Source organism: Garra rufa, chromosome 10 (assembly GCF_049309525.1).
Source record: "Garra rufa chromosome 10, GarRuf1.0, whole genome shotgun sequence".
Classification (NCBI taxonomy): domain Eukaryota; kingdom Metazoa; phylum Chordata; class Actinopteri; order Cypriniformes; family Cyprinidae; genus Garra; species Garra rufa.
Window position 1 is genome coordinate 4563096 of NC_133370.1, and position 26283 is coordinate 4589378.

Sequence of the window (26283 nt, forward strand, 5' to 3'; positions counted from 1 at the left end):
CATTCCCAGCTGTGAAAATATAGTATAGGATGATTTTAAGCCTAGTTGTACTGTGCTCAAGGGGTTTGCACTTTCAGAGCACAACAAAGGTTCTTATTTATCTTTAAATGATCAAATAGTTTTGGTTGATGCAATATGTCACAGGTGGGTGCGGAGGACTGTGTCATGGTGAATATGTCGGCACAATGAATAAGGTTTACTGCATAATATCAGATAGTCCAGTCTGCTCAACTGTTTATCATTTAACATCAAGACAGAGGGAAAAATGCTTATTTAGTTATCAGTGAGATAATATTAAAATGTTTATTAATTAATTGTTGTGTTTTTTGTTGCTTGTAATATGTCTGTGTAAATACTAATAGCTAAAGTCACCTGCATGATTTGAGTAATGGGTAAAAATCTAGGTGTGATGCTCAGGTTTGTCTGAAAGATACTATTGATGAGTTTCAATTGGTATGTTATATATATATATATATCAAAAATGCAGATAAAAACTAGTTTAAACTAGTTTAAAAAAAATTTCAGACATTCTTCTTTTATTTTAGCATATTATCATTATTTAATCAATCAAACTTCTGGGGTTTATCAAAAAAAGTATATATTTTAAAATACTGCAAAATGCATATTTTAATCATGAATCAAACTTTTCTGAGGTGTATGTATAAAAACATTAGTTACTATTGATTACATTATTAATTATTAACTGCATTATTAATTTTTTAAAAGAATACAAAAAATTGGTTTCAATTAGGTTCAATTTTATATATATATATATATATATATATATATATATATATATATATATTTATATCGAAAGTACAGATTTTAAAAAATATTTAAAAAGTAGCAAAGATATTCTCTATTATTTTAGCATTTTTATTCAGCATATTATTTAGCATATGATCATTTTTTAATCAACTCCACTTCTGGGGTTTATTAAAACAAGTATTTATTTTTTAAAACACTGTATATTTTAATCATGAATCAAACTTTTCTGAGGTTTAAGCTTAAAACATTAGTTACTATTAATTTCATTATTAATTATTAATTACATTATTTTTTTTAAAGAATACAAAAAATTGGTTTCAATTAGGTCTGTTTTTAATTTTTAAATTAATCTAATTTCCAGAAATATATATTCTCATATACTCAGTTACTATTGATGAGATTGTGAATTATTTTTTGCTTTTAATATGTTTGTATAAATACCAATGGCTAAAGTCATCTGCATGTATGCAAAATTTGATAAATGGGTAAATCTAGATGTGACCCTCAGGTTGGTTGAATCCATGCATATTGAGCATTTAAATTCACTATAGAAACGGTGTATGTTTGTGTTTAAAGGTTTGTCACATATCAGCTTTGCCACCTGCAACACGTCAATTTCCAGCTGTTAGTTTGAGGCCACTAATTAAAGCTCATTTCGGCGAGTTTTCATTGTTTCCCTGCGGCCTCACGCGAAATCCTCGCGCGTCATTGTAAATTAGAGGGTAAGCTCGCCTGCTTGATTGCGTCTTGCGCCATTCTCACACTTTTAAGCAGGGATGGTTTTCTTCCGGTGCTCCTTCGACTTGTTTTTCACTGACTCACTAACTGCTTATCTTTTGCAATGGCCGCTCAAAGAATTCCTTGAGTTCTATCTCGGAGGGAATAGCTGGCGTTTGACGTCAGGCGCGCGCACGGTCCTTCCCCTGGCGATCGCGCAATCAGGGCTTCCCTCGCCCAACCCCGCGTTGCTAGGCGACGGGATTCCGTGTTGAAACAAAACACGGGGGTTCCGTGCGACGATCCTTTCTTTTGTGTGACCCGGTGAACGCCACGCTGTCCGACCTGCTGAAACGACGCTAATCTGTTCCAGTTTCATAACAGGATGAAATTACAGTCAGTAAAAGTCATTGACAGGACGCTTTATACCCCGTGGGTTGATCATATTCACGTACATTCACGCTACCTCTGCCCTATTTACGTTTCATGAGCGGCGGAAATGAAATTAAACTGAGTTGTGCAATAAGACTGTTGGACTCAATGCACCTGTTTTGGAAACTAAGCACCATAGCAAATGGGAATCTGAGAGCGAGGGGCCCAAAAGTCTGAGACCACTACTGAAAATATTTTGCATTTTTAATGAAATGCTATATTTTCAATACTATAGCCTATTGTATGACCGAAAGTTATATTTTAAAATACTTTGGATATTTTAAGCATGCATGAAGTTTTCTGAGGATTATGCTTAAACATTATTAGTTATTAATTACATTATTAATTTTTTTAAAGAATACAAAAACATGGTTTCAATTAGGTCTGTTTTTAATATATATATATTTAAAAAAATACAGAAAAATAGTGAAGACATTCTCTTTTAGCATTATATATAAAATAAAATGTCTTCAATATCTATCTATCTATCTATCTATCTATCTATCTATCTATCTATCTATCTATCTATCTATCTATCTATCTATCTATCTCTCTATCTATCTATCTATCTATCTATCTATCTATCTATCTATCTATCTATCTATCTATCTATCTATCTATAAATAGTGAAGACATTTTATTTTAGCATTGATATATAGCATATAATTTAGCATATGATCGTTATTTAATCTTATTTTGAACAATTAAACTTCTGGGGTTTATTAAAATAAGTATATATATATATATATATATATATATATATATATATATATATATATATATATATATATATATTACTTTTCTGAAGTATATGCATTAGTTATTACATACTTAATTGTTAAAAAGAATACAAAAATTGGTTTCAATTAGGTATGTTTTTTAATATACATCAAAAATACAGATTTTAAAAAATACAAGACATTCTCCTTTTATTTTGGCATATTATTTAGCGTATGACCATTATATAATCAATTACACTTCTGGGGTTTATTAAAACAATTATATGTGTTTTAAAATACTTTGTATATTTTAAGCATGAATTAAGCTTTTCTGAGGTTTATGCTTAAAAAACATTGTTATTAGTAATTGCATTATTACTTATTTAAAATAATACCAAAAAATTGGTTTCAATTAGGTATGTTTTTTTAATATATATCAAAAATACAGATTTAAAAAAATACAAGACATTTTATTTTAGCATATTATTTAGCGTATGACCATTATATAATCAATTACACTTCTGGGGTTTATTAAAACAATTATATGTGTTTTAAAATACTTTGTATATTTTAAGCATGAATTAAACTTTTCTGAGGTTTATGCTTAAAAAAACATTTTTAGTAATTGCATTATTACTTATTTAAAATAATACCAAAAAATTGGTTTCAATTAGGTATGTTATATATATTAATATTTAGCATATGATCATTATTTAATCTCGTTTTGAGCATCAATTAAACTTCTAATTATTAATCACATTATTAAGCATTTTAAAGAAAACAAAAAAATTTAATAAGAAGAAAAATACAACTTATTTTCTTAATATCAGTTTTGCGACAAATTTTGATTTTTTTTTTTTTTTTTTTCTCAGTGATAGTTGTTCATGAGTCCCTTTTTTGTCCTGAACAGTTAAACTGCCTGCTGTTCTTCAGAAAAAAATTGTTCAGGTCTCACAAAGTCTTTTTTTTTTTTCAGTAGTTTTGTGTATTTGGACCTTTTTCCAACGACGTACAATTACTTATTTCCCGAAATATATTTTCCTATAATGAGCTGTGTGCTTAATTGTCATTAAAATTTATTTTATGCAAAACATCTAGATTTTAAACATCATTTGCTTTAATGACCAAATGATCATGTTTCTCAGAATGATTTAAGGTTCTGAAAAAAGAGCAACAGAACATCTGAACATTTGATTAGTCACAAAAATAGAGCGGAATCTGTAATATTTCTGCTTTAATTTTCACTGTGTTTTAAATACAAAAACGTGGTCTCAGACTTCTGAACCTCACTTTATATATGACACATGGATATCGAGTTACCATGGTCTCTTTCTTTCTCTTCTCTTAGCAAAAATCCCACATTGTGTGCCAAACATCACAAAGGAGAAGGTGCCAGGAACAGTTCCGGTCAGTGATTTAGTCGTCATTCAGGGCTGAAGCTGTGCTCCATCCAGCCGGTTTGACATTCCTGTGGTTTGGTGTGTGTGTATGCTGTGAGAACCTGCTCTCAGGTATGTGATCGCTATGAATGGAAGCTCTAGAAGTGAATGTACGCTGTGGAAGTGTGTATTACCTGTTTGCTTTCAAAAGCTTTTGTCCTTTCGACTCCCACACAAAGCTGATGAGCAAGAGGACATGTGCGTTTGTTCTGTCCAGAACACCAAACAGTAACCATAACAAATGCATTTATCCAGAAAAGGTGGAAATAGTACTTTGAAATAAGTGTAAAACATTTTATACCATTAGCAAACATCTCTATAGTTTATCAGGATGGTCAAACACTAAGGCGAGACAAAAAAAAAAAAGAACTAATAGTTATCGCCTTACTTACCCAGCTGATTGATTACATTTATAATTGGAAACATTTTTTGCATTACAAGTTTTCTAAAATGTTAGGTTTAAATATGCAAATGAGGCATTATTTAATGAAATATGCACTAATTAGCATACATTTCTAGTACAAAAATCTAAACACTGCATGAAGTCAGTTTCAAAATTGTTTAATTTTTTTGACATATTAGAGTCAAATTTTTTTAGTTTGGGTATCTCATTTTGTCACTCCATAATTAAAAAAAAAATCAAAAACTCAAATCAAGCAAATTATACATGAACAAATCCCTCTGTAAAAAGCTTAAGGATATAGACAGGAATAAAAATGTCAAGTTTGGTGTGTGTAAGTGCTACTGAAGTGGAGATTTATGGCTCAGTGTAGAAGAAAAACTCATTTTGAGAAAACAGCCTTTAAAAATATGGATTGTAATTGAAATCTGTTGACACAAATAGATAAAGTGCTATAAAAGAAACACTTAACAGTGTCTTCTGGATGTTTTCTTTCCACTAGTCTGAAAAAACACTAAATAAAAAAGCAAAAAGCCCAAAATCTCAAACTTGACAGGTGCATGAAAAACAGCCGGCAGTGTCTCCCCTTAAATAAATTTTTTAATGTTTTTAAAATATGTCTCTTTTGCATTTATCTGATCAAAAATGGAGTAATATTGTGAAATATTATTACAATTTCAAATAGCTGTTTTCTATGTGAATATATTTTAAAATGTAATTTATTCCTGTGATCAAAGCTGAATTTTCAGCAGCATTACTACAGTGTTTAGTGTCACATGATCCCACAGAAATAATTTTAATATGCCGATTTGCTGTTCAAGAAACATTTATGATTATCAATGTTGAAAACACTTAATATATTTTTGGAAAATGTCATATATTTTATTTTTCAGGACAAAAAAACTCAAACTTTGAACTCATTATGTTTATTAAATAAATTGGTCATACATTTTAACCCTTAAAGACCTAGAACATTTTTGGGGCACCTGAGGCACCTGTATATTTCTTTGTTTTTTCAGACCTATTCTAGCAGTCAGCATCAATTGTCATATATCATTATAAACATAAGAACTTGAACTTTATGTCTAGCTAATTTAAAATTACAAATTTCCTTTTGTTTTCTCTAAAAATTAGTATATTTCCAGAATTTTAGGAAAAAACGCTACCAACAATTGGGTGTTTTTTACTGTGTACTCAAACAAAAACTTCTGAAGTTTGGATTTTTTTCTTTAAAAATTTGTATTTAGGTGTTTTACACTTCCAAATAAAATTTTGTCTATATATAACATTCCCCAAGCAAGTTATAGCCAATTATTACAATATTATTTAGGCGCTTTTCAGTGAAAAACAGGCCCATTTCGTTTATTGACAATATAGACCTGTCCAAAAACGTTTCAGGAGTAAAGTCATCGCAAAAACAGTGTTAAATAATAGCAAAACACAGTAAAAAATAATTTACTTTTTCAGATAAATATATTCTTAATCCAAAAGATGAACAATAAACACAAATAGTGTAGAAAGTAGCACAAGAAAAATTGCACAAATTGTCTTGTGCAACAAAAAAATAAACAATCCAAATTATTCACAAACTACACACAAAATGAGAGAGAAATATACAGAGTGCAATCGAAAAAATAGTACAAATAATCTTTAAAAACTATATAATAATTAGTCACATAATATAACAACCAAATAGATGGATCTGCTGGCTGTAGTCTGCGTCGGAATCTATTTTACCTGGACATCGCCTAGTGACCGAAAACCCACATTCCAGTGCTTTATCCGATATCTACTGCTGTTTCATCCTTGTTTTTGGTTTGTTTTACGTCAAAGGGCTCTGTCGTGAGTATTTCTGTACATTTTCAAAGAATGCTGCCATGCAAATGTGTTATTTTGCGTTTGTTTTCATGCATGCAAGACGCACTTTGCTTTCACTTTGCGTCTGTTCAGATCTGCAAAGAAACATACTAATCGGTGGTTCAAAAGACCAAAACCTATGTTTATTGGTTGAATAGATGACGGTTTGAACCAATCGGGGCACAGGGGGGGGGACTAAGCATCAACAATCGTTCCTGTTTGGCTCAGAGGACCAAAACGTATTGATTTCATCTGACGAATCAGTGCTGAGGAAATGTGATGACGTAATCACGCTTACCACGGAGCCTCTGAATATCCAAATGAGACAAATGCGATATCACTGAAAAGAGTAGACTCTGTACTTTACGAGACTTTTTAAAGCATTCAAATTGGATTAGCGGTTCAAAAGTTATTAAACATTTAAGAACAATAGTTATTTTTAGCCGCCGGCGGCTGTCTCGGTCTTTGAGGGTTAACAAGCAATTTCTAAAGTGACACTCTCCACTTTTCCGGACTAACCGAAACTTGATTCCGTGACTTATCCGGACACTAAATTCCGCCTCCACAGTAGGGAACGTTTCTCAGAACAATAAAACTAAGCCTTCACGATCTATGCCAAAACAAATTAATGTTAAATGTGGGCGTAATGATGAAAATGCCAACCAACATATATCTGATTATCCTTAAATAATCTTTCAAAGCTTTTGCTACTCGATCTTTTACAACAGAACCAACACTAAGGGTAATGGCACCATTGGAAAAAAATTAAACCATAATTAATTTAAATAATAAATGAGATGGCTTTTGCATTAGATGTGTAGGTTATGCAGGTGGAGTTGTGTTTGACGGCCAAGAACTGTTGCGTGAAAATAAGACAATGGCATCTGAATAAAAGGGCAAGTACAGTCAGAGGACTGGTGCATTACTGTCCTGCGGCCGTTATAGGACTTCATCAGACAAAACTCACATGTCAAACTACAAACACAACAAAGCTTTGTAAAATCGTTGGTAAAACCTGAATGATCCACAGCTGTGTTTTTTGTTTAGTGATAGTTGTTCATGAGTCCCTTGTTTGTCCTGAACAGTTAAACTGTCTTCCATTCTTCAGAAAAATCATTCAGGTCCCACAAATTCTTTGATTTTCCAGCATTTTTGTGTCTTTGAACCCTTTCCAACAATGACTGTATGATTTTGAGATCCATCTTTTCACACTGAGGACAACTGAGGGACTCATATGCAACTATTACAGAAGGTTCAAACACTCACTGATGCTTCAGAAGGAAAAACAATCCATTAAGAGACTTGAAGAAATTTTTTTAAATTGGAAGTTCAGGATAAATGTAACTTATTTTGTCTTCTGCGAAACATGTATCTTCTGAAGGGCAGTACTAAATGAAAAAAAAAGATATTTAGGCAAAATAGGAAAAATGTACACATCTTCATTTTGTTCAAAAAGTTCACTTCCAGAACAAAAAATTTAGATAATGCTCTCACCCCCGTCATCCAAGATGTTCATGTCTTTCTTTCTTCAGTCGTACAGAAGTTATGTTTCTTGAGGAAAACATTTCAGGATTTCTCTCCATATAGTGGACTTCTATGGTGCCCCTAACTTTGAACTTCCAAAATGCAGCTAAACGATCCCAGCCGAGGAAGAAGGGTCTGATCTAATGTAACGATCGGTTAGTTAAAAAAAAATGACAATCTGTATACTCTTTAACCTCAAATGCTCATCTTTTCTAGCTTTTTGTATACTCTTATATATTCCGGTTCAAGACAGTTAGGGTATGTAACTTAGATGGATCTGAAAATCATACAGTCATTGTTAGAAAGGGTTCAAATACACAAAAATGCTGGAAAACCAAAGAATTTGTGGGAGTTTAACTGTTCAGGACAAACTAGGGACTCAAGTGTATGTAAACTTTTGAACTGATCATTCTCTATGAAATGTCTTATTCAGGTCAGTACTAAATAAAAAATAACATGCATTGAAGTTTTTCCTCCAACTTCAAAATTGTCCTACATCGCTGTTTTAACTTTTTCTTGCAAAGGGCGTTTCACCTTTGCACGTTCACTTTGTAAACACTGGGTTGGTACTTCTGCAGCGTGTAGGATGATGTTGAAGTTGGAGGAGAAAATTAAATAGGAGTTTTTTAACTTACCCTGACTGTCTTGAACCGGAATATACAAGAGTACACGAAAAGCTAGAAAAGATGAGCATTTGAGGTTAAAAAGTATACAAATTGTAATTTTTTCTTCCTTGGCTGGGATCGTTTAGAGCCCTTTGAAGCTGCATTTAAGCTGCATTTTGAAAGTTCAAACTCAGGGCACCACACTATGTGGAGAGAAATCCTGAAATGTTTTCTTTAAAAAACTATTTCTTTACAACTTAAGAAATAAAAACACGCAAGACATGAACATCTTGGATGACAAGAGGGAGAGTACATTATCAGTTCCTTTTTTTGTTCTGGAAGTGAACTTCTCCTTTAAGATCCAGGGGGTGAAAACATTTTGAACTTGAAGTTCACTGTAAATGTAACTTTTGTCTTCTAGGAAACATGTAAGTAGCTTCTGAAGGGCAGTGCTAAATGAAAAAAATATGATATTTAGGCAAAATAAGAAAAATGTACACATCTTCATTCTGTTCAAAAGTTTTCACCCCCTGCTATTAATGCATAGTTTTTCCTTCTGGAGCATCAGTGAGTGTTTGACCCTTCTGTAATAGTTGCATATGAGTCCCTCAGTTGTCCTCAGTGTGAAAAGATGGATCTCAAAATCAAACAGTCATTGCTGGAAAGGGTTCAAATACACAAAAATGGTGGAAAACCAAAGAATTTGTGGGAGTTTAACTGTTCAGGACAAACAAGCGACTCATGAACAACTATCACTAAACAAAGAAAACACAGCTGTGGATCATTCAGGCAACAACACAATATTAAGAATCAAGTGTATGTAAACTTTTGAACTGATCATTCTCTATGAAATATCTTATTCAGGTCAGTACTAAATAAAAAATAACATGCATTTTGTATGATCCCTCTTATTTTGCTAAAATAATTAACATTTTGCAGATTCGACAAACTTTTGACCACAACTGTAACAGCAATAAGTAAGAGACAAATCTATTTTCTAAACAGGTATTTTATTGATGCTGGATGTGTACAGAGAGAGGTGAATTATTTAAGTGAGATACAGGAACATATTGAGAGGAATGCAATTATGTCACATTTCAGCCGGACTGCGTGCAGTACCACAGTAAACATGGTAACCTTCACATTCAGTCCTTTAAAGGCAAACGAAATTAGACAAATTAACACAAAAAAAAACACAAACAAACAAAATGGCACCACGGTTGACTTTAGATTTCAGTTGTGTGTTGAACAGTTTCAGTCGAGTAATTCTGCAATTCAGCAGTGTAGTAAACTCATGAGGTACTGTGAACAGATCCCAGAGCAGCCAATAATACTGAATTACAACTATAAATAAAGTCTAAAATAAAAAACTAAAGAGTCAGCGTGCAGGAATGACGTCAAAAAATACTGAGGACATCCCTGACGTGAAATACTGAATGAAATCATGACCTAGAAATACAAACGCTTCAATAAGAGTCCATTCATTTGACCTTTGGAGATTAATAACGTTAACAAATGAACACTGTAATGTGCAGAACACTATTGCTGTGACTTTACAACTGTTGTTGAATTCACTTGATAAATAACTGCAAATGAACAACGAACAAGAGTTTATAAAATGAAAACATCTGAAATGTGACACGTATGAACACTTCCTCCGTTGAGATGTGGTACCGTTGGTTAAAGACTGCGCTGCGTTTTCGTGAAACGTGAAGAAACATGATTCCTGTTTACTGTCAAACACACACACAGACACCGAACACACACACATCTGCAGTATGGGAATTAAAGATTGGAATGGGCAGGAAATGATTCATGAATCAGCATTTATGTATTCTTGAGGACAACTGATGAATCTTTTGAATCCTCTCAAAGACGTCAGGCTCGTATTTCAACACAAAATCAAAAGAATCAATGAGAATTTGAAGGGAATGTGATTAGTTGTGACAATAAGTGAAAAAAAAAAATTGTAATGATTCAAAAGATTCATTTGATTCTTCCAAGTAAAGATTCATATGATTCTAAAAACATATAAAAATTCATATGATTCTTCTAAGATTCACATGATTCTAAAAATATAGAATTATATGAATCTTTACATGTTTTTAGAATCATAAGAATCTTTACTTAGAATTATTACAAGTCAAGATTCATATGATTCTAAAAACATGTAAGGATTCATGCAATTCTATATTTTTTAGAATCATATGAATCTTTACTTAAAATAATTCTAAGTAAAGATTCACATGATACTAAAAACATGTCAAGATTCATATGATTCTAAAAAATATAGAATTACATGAATCTTTACATGTTTTTAGAATCATATGAATCTTTACTTGGAAGAATCATATGAATCTTGACATGGTTTTAGAATCATATGAATCTTTACTTGTAACAATTATTCTAAGTAAAGATTCACATGATTCTGAAAATAAATAATTATATGAATCTTTACATGTTTTTAGAATCATATGAATCTTTACGTAGAAGAATCATTACAAGTCGAGATTCATATGATTCTTCTAAGTAAAGATTCATATGATTCTAAAAACATGTAAAGATTCATATGATTCTAATAACAAGATTCATTTGATTTTTCTAAGTAAAGATTCATATGATTCTAAAAACATGTAAAGATTCATAAGATTCTTCTAAGTAAAGATTCATATGATTCTTCCAAGTAAAGATTCATTTGATTTTGCCATGTAAAGATTCATATGATTCTAAATACATGTAAAGATTCATTTGATTTTTCTAAGTAAAGATTCATATGATTCTAAAAACATGTAAAGATTCATAAGATTCTTCTAAGTAAAGATTCATTTGATTTTGCCATGTAAAGATTCATTTGATTCTTCTAAGTAAAGATTCATATGATTCTAATAACAAGATTCATATGATTCTAAAAACATGTAAAGATTCATAAGATTCTTCTAAGTAAAGATTCATATGATTCTTCCAAGTAAAGATTCATTTGATTCTTCTAAGTAAAGATTCATATGATACTTAGAGTTTCGTAAGATTCAATATTCAATATTTGGACAAAGTCTAAGTAACACAATAGGAAAGATTCAATTCCAGTCTATAAGTCAAAGATCTAAGCTGTATTTGTTTGAAATGATTCGAAGCGCTAGTGTGTTGCGAATACTGCAGATGAGTGTGGAGCCTCTACATACAGCAGAAAGAGAGACAGACAGAGACACTTCCTTGACTCGTGATGCTCTGGAGTAATTGTTCACGTTTACTGAGTCCGCAGCTGATAGTCTGCAAAGAAAGAAGGAAATGAGCGGCGCTTAATTAAATGCACAGAACGACAGGAAACAGGGAAAAATGGAAATACGGGGGGAAGGTTAATTGTGACAGCTGAACTTTCTCTCTCCACCCATCAAAACACAATCACAAACTAAATCAGTCAGTGAGATTGAGACGTGAAGTTCATGAAATGATGTTATAAAACAGATGCTGGATGCATAAAACGCGCAGCACTCAGAGGAAGACTGTTAAGCGGAGTTTACACGATTGTAGAAAATTTAGCAACAATTTTGCAACATGAGCAATTGGGCATTTCGTATTTGGCCTTTGAATTTCATGTCATTAGAGTAGTTTCACAACACTGACAGCAAGACAAAGGGTTTACTAGTGTTTCTGAATTAAACAGCAGAAGTAAAAACTAAAAAACTGAATCGGGTCAGTTTTTATAAATTCATGAGTAAATGTAAAAAAAGACACATGCACTATAAATATATCAATTTCTGTAAACATAACATGACAAAAAATATTTCTGTATATGAATGACAATAATGTCATTGTGTTCATTTAGCTGAAAATTAAAACATGCCTTGATACTTTTTAACTATTATTTTAACTTTATTTTGGAATGTATTTTTATTTTTACTATTTAATTAGCTACAAAAATGATTCAATTATGGTCCTCAAGATAGGGGAAAAAATACTTTCATGACTGGAAATCAAAAAATCGAAAAAGTGGAAAAATACCTACATGTAAAAAAAATAAATCATGAAAAATTATGAAAACAAATATTTATATCCAACAACATTTCTGTATATAAATGACAATGTCATTATCATGTTCATTTAAAAAAAAAAAATAAAACGTGCCTTGATCATTAACTATTTTTGTCATTTTTATTTTGTGATTTATTATTGTTTTTACCATTTATTTAGACCAAATACAAATATATCTAGGTGTAACAAATATGTTTTTACATCTCATATGATAAATACTTAATGTAAACTTTTAACATTTTGTAATTATTTTATTATATTATTATTTATTATTGATCTTTATTATTTACAATTACTGCTGAGTTAAAATTATAGTCCTCAAATCCCAAAAAATATATTAAAGAGATAGATTAAAGTGAAAAAATATCTGTGTGTAAAGTTTAATTAATAAAAATTTCAAATAATTATAAAAACAAATATCTTACATTACAAATATTTATAGTATATCAAACATAATTTCTATAAATATAACATGGCATTATAAACATTTCTGTAAATAAACAAAATATCATTATTGTGTTCATTTAGTTAAAAAACATTTTAACTTTTTTTTATGTTGTGATTTATTATTGTTTTCACTTTTTAATTAGCTACAAAAACCTTTAGAGCAAATAAAAATATTTTGAGGTTATGATAAATATTTCAATTTCAACTATTTTTACTTTATTAATAAATTTTAAAAAATATTAAAGATGAACAGACGTGGGAAAAAAATCTAGATGTAAAACAAAAATTATTCAAAAATATTCAATTACATATAATAATAATAAAAAAACTTTTCAACTATATAACTTTTTTATTATTTAATTATCTAATTATCTACAATGACTGCTGGGTTAAAAATGACAGTTCCTTTGATTGGAAAAAAGAAAAGACAAAAAAAGGAATAATAATAATAATAATAATAATAATATATGGAATTGGTGGCAAAACATTTCTATAAAATATTAGCTCTGACTACTAAAACATGTAAAAGGAGGCTCAGCTTTTGGTTGTAACGATTCACATGGTGTCAAAGTTCAAAAAAACATCCTACACCATTATGTACCGCACACTGTACCAGTGTTTCTAATTTTATCAGTGTTTCACCATCTCGCACGCGTCTGTCCTGAACATCCTCTTTTCACAGAACAATTTCACCCCCGCATTTAACGCTAATCTCCCATCATTCTGCTCTGCATTGCAGGTATTTGGCAACAATTAAGCAACGCTGTGAAAAACAATGACAAAAATAGAGAAAGAGAGAAGAGAGGATGAGAAAGAGGATGAGAGAGTGTCGTACCTCCGTTCTGAGTGATGTATCTCACCCACGGCAGGGCCTGGTAGCCGCTCTTCTCGATGATCTTCAGGTAACGCACCTGTCAAAACACACACACCGTCAATGCATCGTGGGAGAATTCCTTTAGCCAAACCTGAGAAAGGCCTACGACACAATGGAAATATCAACCCATTCATGAAATGCAACACAATAGTTTGTTTAGCCTGTGGTTTTGTGATTGGATGCCAATTTAAAGCCACTTTTCCAATGCACAGTGCTAAAAACAGAAAGAAAGAACAAAAAGTATTGCGTTTTAGTATGCAACTGCAACTGTGATATCTACACAGAATTTTGCATTAGCTTTACATCAGGTCCACATGGGCATCCGAGGGTAAATCTGAGCCCACGGGCAGCGCAGCCTGGGAAAGTGGCAGAGTTTGACGGGCGGAAGCGCATGAAGAAGTGAGATTGGGGAAATGGCACCTTTCAGTGCCGAACACTGTTGAGTCACTGGTTGTGTTCATACGGGCCTTGCATCACTACACAGCTTTTGCTCAACCGTGACAAACATGCTGAAAGAGCACAATCACAGTTTTGTAAGAGGCCACAGATAAACCTGATACTCAGAATTAGAGGTGAAAAGTGTTTTTTTTTTGTACCCACGTTAAAGTTTTATGCTTTTTTTAACAGGTTCAAGTCCGTCTTGAGTTTTAGTAAATGTTGCTTCTACATTAAACATCAGTCAACATGACTGTTGGGTGGAAAATGTTGTTTTTGTGATTGGGGAGAAATCATTTTAGAGTCAATACATAATAAAGATTATAAGATTAAACAAACTGTATTAAATTGGTTTTTAAATCAGTTTTTTAGCAACTAAAAGAACTGTTGAAAATAGTGGTTTCTGTGATTGAAAAGAAAAAAAAAAACAATAATTGCAGACCAAATACTTTATATTTTAATGTTAGCATTTTTTTGTTTTTGTTTAGAATATTATATTTTATTTCAGAATTTATGTTCAGTGTATTCACCGATTAATTTATTCAGTTTAATCAATTCAATTTAGAACAAAAATAATGCTATATATATATATATATTAGGGGTGGGCATAGATTAATTTTTTTAATCTAGATTAATCTAGATTAAATCTTGGAATTAATCTAGATTAATCTAGATTAAAATGGCTAATTTGAATTCTGCTGAAGGCATTCAGAATATGTGTGCTACCCAAATAATGACTAAAAGTAAGTCTTTGAGAATGGATCATAAAGCTCATAAAGCTGTTCTATGATAATTTGTTGATGAAAATAAATTATGTTCAATTAGATGTACTTGTGTTTACTAACTAACTAACAATGAAATTATTTTTTCTACCTATTAGATTGTGTTTTTTTAACGTCAACACCTACCCAGCCCATTACATGTTACACCGTACTTTTATTTTGACAGGTTGCCATGAAGTTTCTGTGTATACAGTATGATATGATGCTAGTTTTCTCAAATGAAACGGTAAAAGTGACACTCACAGCAGTTTGGGAGATTGAGTTTATTTGTTCATGTGAGATGAAAATGCCAAAAATTACCGGGAGCGTCACGTGTGTTTCAGTATGCGTGTAGTAAAAGCTCGTCTCCACCATGCATACATACAGCTAGGCAAACGGAACATATCAGATTCATATTAAAACGGTCTTTTTGCATTTCAGTTTTCACATACACTAGTCCATATCGCGATTTGAATTAAGTGACAGAGCAACATTTGATTTATGAATCCAAAAAACGACGAATTTACGTGGCATTTCGCGCTATAGTAGATTCGGTTTTCATGAATGGAGGACGACGCGATCCTGTCTGTGTTTTGGTGGAGGAGACTTGAACGCGCGACCATATTCGGTATACATCCGCGTTAAACTATCAAGGTGAAAGTCATCATAGCTTGCGTAGTTTAGACCCAGCTCCCAACCCAAATTTGAGAATAGATTAACGGCGATATTTTTTTTATCGCACGATAAGAGTTTCGCGTTAACGCAGCACGTTAACGCCGATAACGGCCCACCACTAATATATATATATATATATATATATATATATTCATTCATTTCTACATTTATTTATGCATTCATGTATTTATTTATTTATACTTAAGTCATTTATCGTCCTCCATAAAATAACATTTGATTCAAAAAATCTATTTTAATCTGTTATAATTAAAATTGATTACTATAATACTAAAAATATATAATTAATTTTCTAACAGAAATGATATATGTGTAAGTATTATTTGTGTTATAGAAATTAATTAGAAATTAGTTATTTTAATTCAAATATTACTATTGAATTATAAATCAATATCAATAATATTTGATTCAAAAATGTATTTTAATGTGTTATAATATCATTGATTGTTAGAATACTAAATATCAATAATTATTTTTTTCTAACAGAAATTACATAAATGTGTATATATTATTTTTGTTATAAAAATAAATTAAGCTGATAAATCGATTTTTGAATCAGTTATTATTTGAATCAAAAATTATTTTAATCCATTATAATTATAATTGATTACTATAATATAAAAAAAATATTTTTTTCTAATTCCTGGAGCACAAAACCAGTCTTAAGTCGCTGGGGTATATTTGTAGCAATAGCCAAAAATACATTGCATGGGTCAAAATTATTGATTTTTCTTTTATGCCAAAAATCATTAGGAAATTAAGTAAATATCATGTTCCATGAAGATTTTTAGTAAAATTACTACTATAAATATATCAAAATGTAATTTTTGATTAGTAATATGCATTGTTAAGAACTTAATTTGGACAACTTTAAAGGTGATTTTCTCAGTCTTTTTGATTTTTTTGCATCCTCAGATTCCAGATTTTCAAATAGATGTATCTCGGCCAAATATTGTCCTATCCTAACAAACCATACATCAATAGAAAGCTTATTTATTGAGATTTCATGTGATGTATACACCTTAGTTTTGTAAAATTTAACCTTATGACTGGTTTTGTGGTCCAGGGTCACATGTTTTAAAACAAAACAATTCCTCTTTCTCTCTCTCTCTCTATACACACATATATAAAATGAAATATTATTTCACCATTAATAATCAAATTGGATTTAATCGACTATAATACAATATAATTATACCATAACAACTTTAGTAACTATTATATTAATTTTAATATACCTTTTAAAATACATCAGTAAAAGAACTCTAAATGTCACCTGTCTGGTTTAATCAACGAGTATCTGTTTGACAGAACAATGAAATCATGGGTGCTAGGAGTGTTTAGGAATTTATTTTAAGAAACCATCTTTATTTTTGTAATTCCATTTGATGTCGCTAGTCACCTTTAAACGTCTCCCGAGAGCAGGGTGGACATTTCAGACGTGTGCAATTACAGTCCTCCTGTCCAGCAGCTCTGTGTTTGTTGATTTTGCAGGGTTTTAATCTGCTGAGCGTTTGTTCTAATCGTGGACTCTATTCTCTTAGAAAACCTCCCAGACTAAAGTGCACCAAAATAGCCGTCGTAAGATGCAAGAAGAGAGATGTATTCTAGGTATCAATGCAGATTTAAAAAAGCATGAGGACAACCCTGCCGTCCGCCTGCGCGCGCACATTTCTGGAGGTATTTTGGGAAGGCCGTCCTGGCGTCCGTAATGTGCCACTCTTGGGTGCAGCTCACACAAACTTACTAGGGCCACCATCGGCGTCCACCCTGGCGGGCCGGAGCGAGAGCAGCAGACGGGCACGACGAGACGCTCTAAATGCAGCGCCATCTGAGAGCTACCGTGCGCCGCTCGTTTTGTGTAAATGCAGCGATTGGGTTGCGTTTATGTCATGCTCTGGTCAGCCGTCGTGAACTCCAGTGTATATTTGCAGCTGGATGGAGTCCAGTGTCAGAGAGGACGCTGGACGTGTGGGCAGCACTGAGATTTGCGTGGTCACCGGTCTCTCATTAGCATGCGGCGTGAGCTCACAGTCAGACAGGCAGGCAGACGCGCACAAACATAAACGGGCCACAGACGCGAACGACAAATCCCCATTCTGCCGCTGACTCAGCTCTTTGCAAGCATCAATCCTTCACTGTGTAAACACGCAAACAAAATATACAGGAGGACAGTGGTTTAGGCTTTTTACAACCAAATATTTAAATTCAAATGTGATGTTGACAAAAACATGAAGAGAACAAACACTACAGAAAGCAAAATGAGCTCTTTTTCTGTTTTTAAAAAGCAAGGATGCGTTAAATTGATCAAAAGTGAGAGTAAAGACATTTGTGACCCTGGACCACAAAACCAGTCATAAGGTGAAAATTTTACAAAACTGAGATTTATACATCATATGAAAGCTCAATAAATAAGCTTTCTATTGATGTATGGTTTGTTATGATAGGACAATATTTGGCCGAGATGCATCTATTTGAAAATCTGGAATCTGAGGGTGCAAAAAAATCAAAATACTGAGAAAATCCCCTTTAAAGTTGTCCAAATTAGGTTCTTAATGCATTTTACAAATCAAAAATTACATTTTGATATATTTACAGTAGGAATTTTACAAAAAATCTTCATGGAACATGATCTTTACTTAATTTCCTAATGATTTTTGGCATAAAAGAAAAATCAAAAATTTTGACCCATACAATGTATTTTTGGCTATTGCTACAAATATACCCCAGCGACTTAAGACTGGTTTTGTGGTCCAGGGTCACATTTATGATGTTACGAAAGATTCTATTTTTAAATAAATGCTGTTTTGAACTTTGTATTCATTTAGGAATCCTGAAAGAATTCGAAAGAAAATTCAGCTTTGCATCACAAACTTTAGGTTGGCCTGAGAAAGCCTAGCTTGAAAGTTTAAAGCTTTGAACTTTATATAGATTAGACTGCATTATTAGCACGATTAACAAGTTACTAGCATGTTTCTAACATTATTAACAAGTAGCTAACACATTTCTAACATGTTTTTATCGTGATTGCAAGTTGCTACCATGTTTTTAGCATTATTAGCAAGTTGCTAGCCCGTTTCTAACATGTTTCTATCATAATTAACAAGTTGCTAGCATGTTTCTAACCTGACTAGCAAGCTGCTAATATGTTGCTAACATGTTTCTAGCATGATTGGCAATTTGCTAGTACGTTTCTAACATGTTTCAGACATGATTAGCAAGTTGCTAGCATGTTTCTATCATAATTAACAAGTTGCTAGCATGTTTCTAGCCTGACTAGCAAGCTGCTAATATGTTGCTAACATGTTTCTAGCATGATTGGCAATTTGCTAGTACGTTTTCTAACATGTTTCAGACATGATTAGCACGTTGTTAACATGTTTCTAACCTGACTAGCAAGCTGCTAGTATGTTGCTTACATGTTTCTATCATCATTAAGAAGTTGCTCACATGTTATTAGCATGATTAGCAAGTTTCTAACATGTTTCTAACATGATTAACAGGTTTCTAGCATGTTTAACATGATACTTGCATTATTAGCATGTCATTAGCAAGTTGCTGACATGTTTCTAGTTACAGTAAAGACATTTATAATGTTACGAAAGATTCTATTTCAGATGAATGCTGTTTTGAAAGTTGTATTCATTTAGGAATGCTGAAAGAATTCGAAAGAAAATTCAGCTTTGCATCATAGGAATAAATTAGATAAAGTCTGTCAAGAGATAAAGTTTAAAGGAACACTCCACTTTTTTGGAAATAGGCTCATTCTCCAACTCCCCCCGAGTTAATAAGTTGAGTTTTACCGTTTTGAAATCCATTCATCCGTTCTCCTGTTCTGGCGATATCACTTTTAGCATAGCTTAGCATAGATCATTGAATCCTATTAGACCAATAGCATCGTGTTCAAAAATGACCAACGAGTTTCCATATTTGTCCTATTTAAAACTTGACTCTTCTGTAGTTATATCGCCAGAACAGGAGAACGGATGAATGGATTTCAAAACGGTAAAACTTATTAACACGGGGGGAGTTGGAGAATGAGCCTATTTCCAAAAAAAGTGGAGTTTTCCTTTAAAGCAGCTGTAAAAATGTAAATTTTGAACTTTATATAGATAATTAGCATGTAGTTAGCATGATTCTAACATTTTTCGAGCATGTTTCTAATATTATTAGCAGATTTTATGTCAAAACCAAAAACGATATAAAAATGAACCCTGTTCTAGTGTTCTTTGCTTCAGGAGTCAGATTTTACACAGAAGTGGCAGCCTAATACAAAACTGTTTAGGACAAAAGTTTTTAAAAATAAACATTACAAATGTATTGTTGTTTTTTATTATTACATATTAGTTTGCACCACTTGAAGTTGAAGTCTGGTCCTATTTTTATTGCATCTATCGAAAAACCTGACAAAAAGGCCTAAAATAATTGAATAAATAGACAAACCAATGGTAACATGATCTGAGATATAGTCATATCATATATCTGCACTTCAAAAAATTCACAATTTCATTGCACTTTCCTCGATAATCCCATAATAAATTTAATAATTTGGAATGACTTCGAGAAATGTTGCGAGCCAGACTCAAACATATGCCTCTGCCATGTGAAGAGCTCAAAGCTACAGCTGAGAAAGTTAAAGACTGTTTTACTTTTTAAAAAAACCTTTGTGAAAATTACATGTCTACAAAGTATGTGCCCCAAGAAATGCTCATTTACTGCAGAACTAGCAACGAGATGCTGCACGTTACACCTAATAACAGTGTGGGAAACACAACAATTATCGACAAAAACTAGTTTAATTGGAGAATCCAGCACTTAGAGGATCAGAAAAATGCCAACCTTCATGCTTTCACATAAGCTTCATCAAAAAATACACTACCAATCTTAAGTATGGATTTAAGATTTTTTCATAATGTTTTGAAAGAAGTCTCTTCTGCTCACCCAGGCTGCGTTTATTTGATCAAAAATACAGTAAAATCTGTTAAATTGTGAAATATTATTACAATTTAAAATAAGTGTTTTCTATGTGAATATATGCTACAATGTAATTTATTCCTGCACTTAAAAAACTGTTTCATAATTTTGTGGAATTCACTATGCATTTTAAATTTCAAAAGAACAGAATTTATTTGAAACAGAAATGTTTTGTCATTTTATACATATCTTAACTGTCACTTTTGCTCAATTTAATGCATCCATACTGAAGTGTTCAAAAGTATTAATTTCGAATAAGTGTTTGAAAACACTTAAACTGTTTAATATTTTTGTGCAAACTACTATGCATTTTATTTTTTTAGGATTCTTTGATGAATAGAAATTTTAAAAAACTGGATTTATTTGAAATGGAAAACTTTTGTAACTATAAATGTCTGTCACTTTTGATCAATTTAATGCATCCTTACTGAAGTGTTGAAAAGTATTAATTTAATTTAATTAAAATAATAATTTGAAAGGTATAATAATTAGATAAATTATAATAATTACATTAAATAAATATTTAGAATTTAACTTCTAATTATTATAAATTTTGAAAACACTTAAACTGTTTCCTATTTTTGTGCAAACTACTATGCATTTTATTTTTCAGGATTCTTTAATAGAAATTTCAAAAGAACAGAATTTATTTGAAACAGAAATGTTTTGTCATTTTATACATATCTTAACTGTCACTTTTGCTCAATTTAATGCATCCATACTGAAGTGTTCAAATTTAGTGTTTCATTTAATTCAAATAATAATTAGAATAATTAGAATTTCATTTCTAATGATCAATTTTGAAAACACTTAAACTGTTTAATATTTTTGTGGAAACTACTATGCATTTTTTTTAGGATTCTTTGATGAATAGAAAAAAAAACTGGATTTATTTGAAATGGAAAACTTTCGTAACTTTAAATGTCTGTCACTTTTGATCAATTTAATGCAGTGTTGAAAAGTATTAATTGAATTAAAACTATAATTAGAAAGTTATAATAATTAGATAAATTATAATAATTATAATAATCCGAATCAGCATATTAGTATGATGTCTGAAAGATCATGTGACTCTTAAGTCTGGAGTAATGATGCTGAAAATTCAGCTCTGATCTCAGGAATAAATTACATTTTAAAATACACTCAGATAAAATACTGTTCTTTCGAACTGTAATAATATTCCAGTGTATTACAGTTTCCAATGCATTTAAAAAATAAATAAATGCAGCTTTGATGAGCAAAAAAGACCTTTCAAAAACATTAAAAATCCTAATTATTCCAAACCTTTGACCAGTACGGTAAATATAGCCATGCTGGGAAAACTATTCGGGTTTTCATATAAAACCCATGCATGCTAAAAATTGCACGCACGTGTCTATTTGTGACTAGCAGAGGCCAGTGGTAATAGTCCACGCTCAGAACGTCCAGTGCATCGAGACAGACTGCAGATCTCTAGATGCGGTCGGCCAGTCTTAGACAAACGGCGCAACCAAACCGCAGCCTGGTTCATGCGAGCGTGGGACTGTCACACAATCAGCCGGCGGCGCTAATCGCAGGGGACTCGACGCCTGGCGCTCAGGGCACGCAGACGCGCTGACCGCAGCCGGGAGAGCTTATCAAAGCCTTCCTGAGGTTTCCAAGCAGGTCAAACCCGGACCGCCTCTCTCACGGGAACCCGCCAGCCGACAAGTTCACGGTGCAGTCGAGTCGAATTTTAGTGATGCACCTCTAATTGAAGCGATCACATGTGGCCCATTCGTGATAGTCTTGATTTATGAAAGAACTAACATGTATTTTACATGCCAAAAGCTGCAATCGTTTGGTCTTTTAACGTTCGGGGGATCAAATGAACCCTGCAGGACAGCTGGGAAGCAGATGAAAAGCTGCAGCAACAAAAAATTAGAGAGAGGAAATTTCATAAAAGTTCAGCACTTAATTAGATCCGACACTCGATTGACTTTCCCCTCATCGTTTTTGCCCAAACGTCCTCACTCTAGAGGGAAATTGAGTTTTAGATGGTTTCATGTCATTGATGTCCGCGTGGGCTGATGAAACTTACCATTATGTGGAGGAAATCTTTTGTTTTAAACGTGAAATTAGAGATAATTTTATTGGAGTAGTTGTTTATGAATTTCATACTTGAGGTCGCACCGAGTTCAGCTGGAGACTGCCGGTTCACCTTCAACCTCTCTGTAATTTGCCTGATGTCACAGCAGTCAGGCTGTTATTCGAGTGTGGATTTTATTGTCAATTGTTCGCCTGGTTTGTGGTTTAAAGACAAAAACAGCTGAATGTCAAACAATGTCAACATGAAATGTGGACAAATGACAGACTAGCTGCTTATGCTTCTCGATTGGATTGAAGCTTTTATAGCTATTAGACAATATATTACATGAATAAATTAAGTATTTTACCAAAATAAGAGGGATCATACAAAATGCAATAAGATATGTAATAAGATATTTCACTTAAATACATTTAAATACAGTCCACAAGAGAAAACAATAGTTGAATTTATAAAAATGACCAAACATTTACATGTGCTTGATTCTAAATACTGTGTTGTTACCTGAATGATCCACAGCTGTGTTTTTTTGTTTAGTAATAGTTTAGTAAATAGTCCCTTGTTTGTCCTGAACAGTTAAACTGTCTGCTGTTCTTCAGAAAAATTCTTCAGGTCCCACAAATTCTTTGGTTTTCCAGCATTTTTTGTGTATTTGAACCCATTCTAACAATGACTGTATGATTTTGAGATTCATTTTTTTTTCCACACCGAGGACAACTGAAGGACTCATATGCAACTATTGCAGAAGTTTCAAACACTCACTGATGCTCCAGATGGAAAAACCATGCATTAAGACCCGGGATTGAAAACTTTTGAACAGAATGGAGGTGTGTACATTTTTCTTATTTTGCCTAAATATCGTATTTTTTTCATTTAGTACTTTCCAGAAGACAGAATAAGTTACATTTACCCTGATCATCAAATTCAAAAAGTTTTTACCCCCAGCTCTTCATGCATTGTGTTTCCGTCGGAAGTATCAGAGAAAATGTTAACCTTCTGTAATAGTTGCATACGAGTCTCTCAGTTGTCCTCAGTGTGAAAAGATGGATGTCAAAATCATACAGTCATTGTTGGAAAGGATTCAAATACACAAAAATGCTGGAAAACCAAAGAATTTGTGGGACCTCAAGGATTTTTCTGACGAACAGCAGTTTAACTGTTCAGGACAAACAGGGGACTCATAAATCACTAAAAAAAAAAAAAAAAAAAAAAACACACAGCTGTGGATCATTCATGTAACAACAGTATTATAAATAATGAAAACTTTTGAAACGAGTCATTTTTATAAATTCAACTATTATTTTTTCCTGTGGACTAAATGTAAACATCTTATGTAAATATCTTATTCAGGTCAGGACTAAATAAACAATAACATGCCTTTTCTATGATTCCTCTTATTTTGGTCAAATAATGAACATTTTGCAGATTCTGAAAGGCGGTGTAAACTTTTGACTTCAACTGTAAATGTTTTCCAACTGGCTTCCATTGTAAGCACATGTAAGGCATGATTTCTGTGGAAATTAATGTTTTAAACCTAGAATATAACTTTCTCTGATCTAAGTGAACAAACCAGTGTCTGTTTTGTTGTTTTCAACGTTTGCAGTGTCTCTGGTGAAAGCCTCTCTCATCTGTGGGAACCAGAGGAGAAATTCCTCCTTTCAAGACGACTCAAAAGAGAGCATCACTCTGAGAACGACACCTGTCTGCCGTCAGTCAGCGAGCATCACTGACCCGTAAGTGCAACACAAACACCACACACGCCTCATGCCATTATATAAAAGATGATGAAGTGTCTGCAAAGTAAAAGTGCAAAGTTCATTCTCCAAAAGTAACCTCTAAGACACGAGTGATTCCATTGTAAACAATGTGTGATGGTACTTCAGCGATCAGATACACCGCTCTCACCTGCTGATAAAAATTGCAATTGTTATTTAAAATTTGGGGAAAAAAAAAAAAAAAAAAAAAAAAAAAAAAAACTTTGCTGTGCTTGTTTGTCGGGTTGCATAATTTGCCAGGTTTTGCTGTAAAATAATAATAATAATAATAATAATAATAATAATAATAATAATAATATGTATTAACAATAATAATGATTCTTGTTTTAATACTTCTGAAATGTATTACTAAAAATAATTCTTGTTTTATTATTAAAATATATTTAAAAAAGACAAAAGGGAAAATAATATTACGATATATGTTGCTGCACAAATAATAACTTTTTACTACTATTTATTTTATTTTACTAAAGCTAATTACTATTATTAGTAGTTTTAATTTCTAAAAAAAATATAAAAATGACAAAAACTAATTAATATAATACATTGCTGCACTAATAATAATAATAATAATAATGCATTAAATTTATAAATGAAAAAATAAGAAATATTACTATTGTGATATAAAATTAAAAAGATATGCATTTCAGAAAATAATATAACAGCAATAATTTTATTTCACTTTACTGTAAAATTGCAATACTAATATTGATGGCTGTCGTTTTTCTTTTTCAAATGTTAAACCATCAAACTTCTCCTGTATTTCTAATAGGGCTGTGCGATTAATTGAAATCGTATCGAAATCGCGATGTGAACATGCACGATTTCTAAATCGCCTTACAGCGCGATTTTTTGTACGCACTCGACTGATACTTTTCCCGCAGCATGCTATTTGAACCGATCACAACACAGCGTGCCTAAACAGAGAGCAAGAACATGCCAACGTTCATGCTTGAAACCAGAAATGGTCATGCTGGTTTTCTTAGCAGAAAGCAGCTAGACTCTGCCAGTGTTCTAATTGTTTTTATGTGGGACACTGTGGTCTGGGTTGTTGTTTTTTCAAACACACGCACGCGCATACGCACACACATACTTACTTTTTGCCATAGGTCTGTTCTAAAGACATTTTGTTCTACCTTTACTAGGCAGGGCTCGAAATTGTGAACGTTTTGGTTGCATATGCTCCCAAAATTTAATCTGCGTGACATGAAATTATATTTGGGACCATTCGTGCGAGAAACTGTTGTTGTCCGACTTGGTTTCATTTCTTTACAAAACTTTCGCTACCATAACTACTGCACAGACTGCTGTGAGCTGATACAGTGACAGGTTCGCCATTCTCTCTTTCGATTGTGAAAAATAAAAGGTCTCAACAAACCGCTTTTGAAGAAATATAATATATTTCGTGCTATAGCGTACATTCTGTCAGATACAATTCTGGCGCCTCCGTGTCCATATACGTTACTGTACAACACGGCATTCATCCACATCAGATGATAACTCAGCAGCAGAGTTCCACTCACACAGGGGCGTAATTTTCACTGGGGACATGCTTTTCAAAATCCTGTTTGTGTCTTCTCATATTTCAAATGGTTTTGTTATAATAATCTCTTTTATTGTAGAATGCACGCTCAGCGCCTTTGAGAGTCTCGCAAGATCGTTAAAACGAAACCAAAACTAAGACGCGGACGCGCATTTAAAAGCAATTTTAATATCCCGCGTTCACAGAGTGACTCCTCAATGCGCGCAAATTAGGCTACATAAAATAT

At 32.4% G+C, this 26283-nt stretch overlaps 1 protein-coding gene across 2 annotated transcripts in view; it reads right to left on the reverse strand.

Annotated features, from left to right (window-relative positions):
* Positions 1 to 9452: 9452 nt before the first annotated feature.
* ap1m1 (adaptor related protein complex 1 subunit mu 1) overlaps positions 9453 to 26283 on the reverse strand; it is a 33374-nt gene continuing 16543 nt past the window's right edge. For both annotated transcript variants that reach the window (XM_073848268.1, XM_073848267.1), the window contains exons 11-12: positions 13773 to 13848; positions 9453 to 11728 (exon numbers count right to left, since the gene is read on the reverse strand). In XM_073848268.1, coding sequence (XP_073704369.1) covers positions 11706 to 11728; positions 13773 to 13848 — 99 coding nt within the window. In that variant the 3' untranslated portion in view covers positions 9453 to 11705. The remainder of the gene's footprint in view (positions 11729 to 13772; positions 13849 to 26283) is intronic.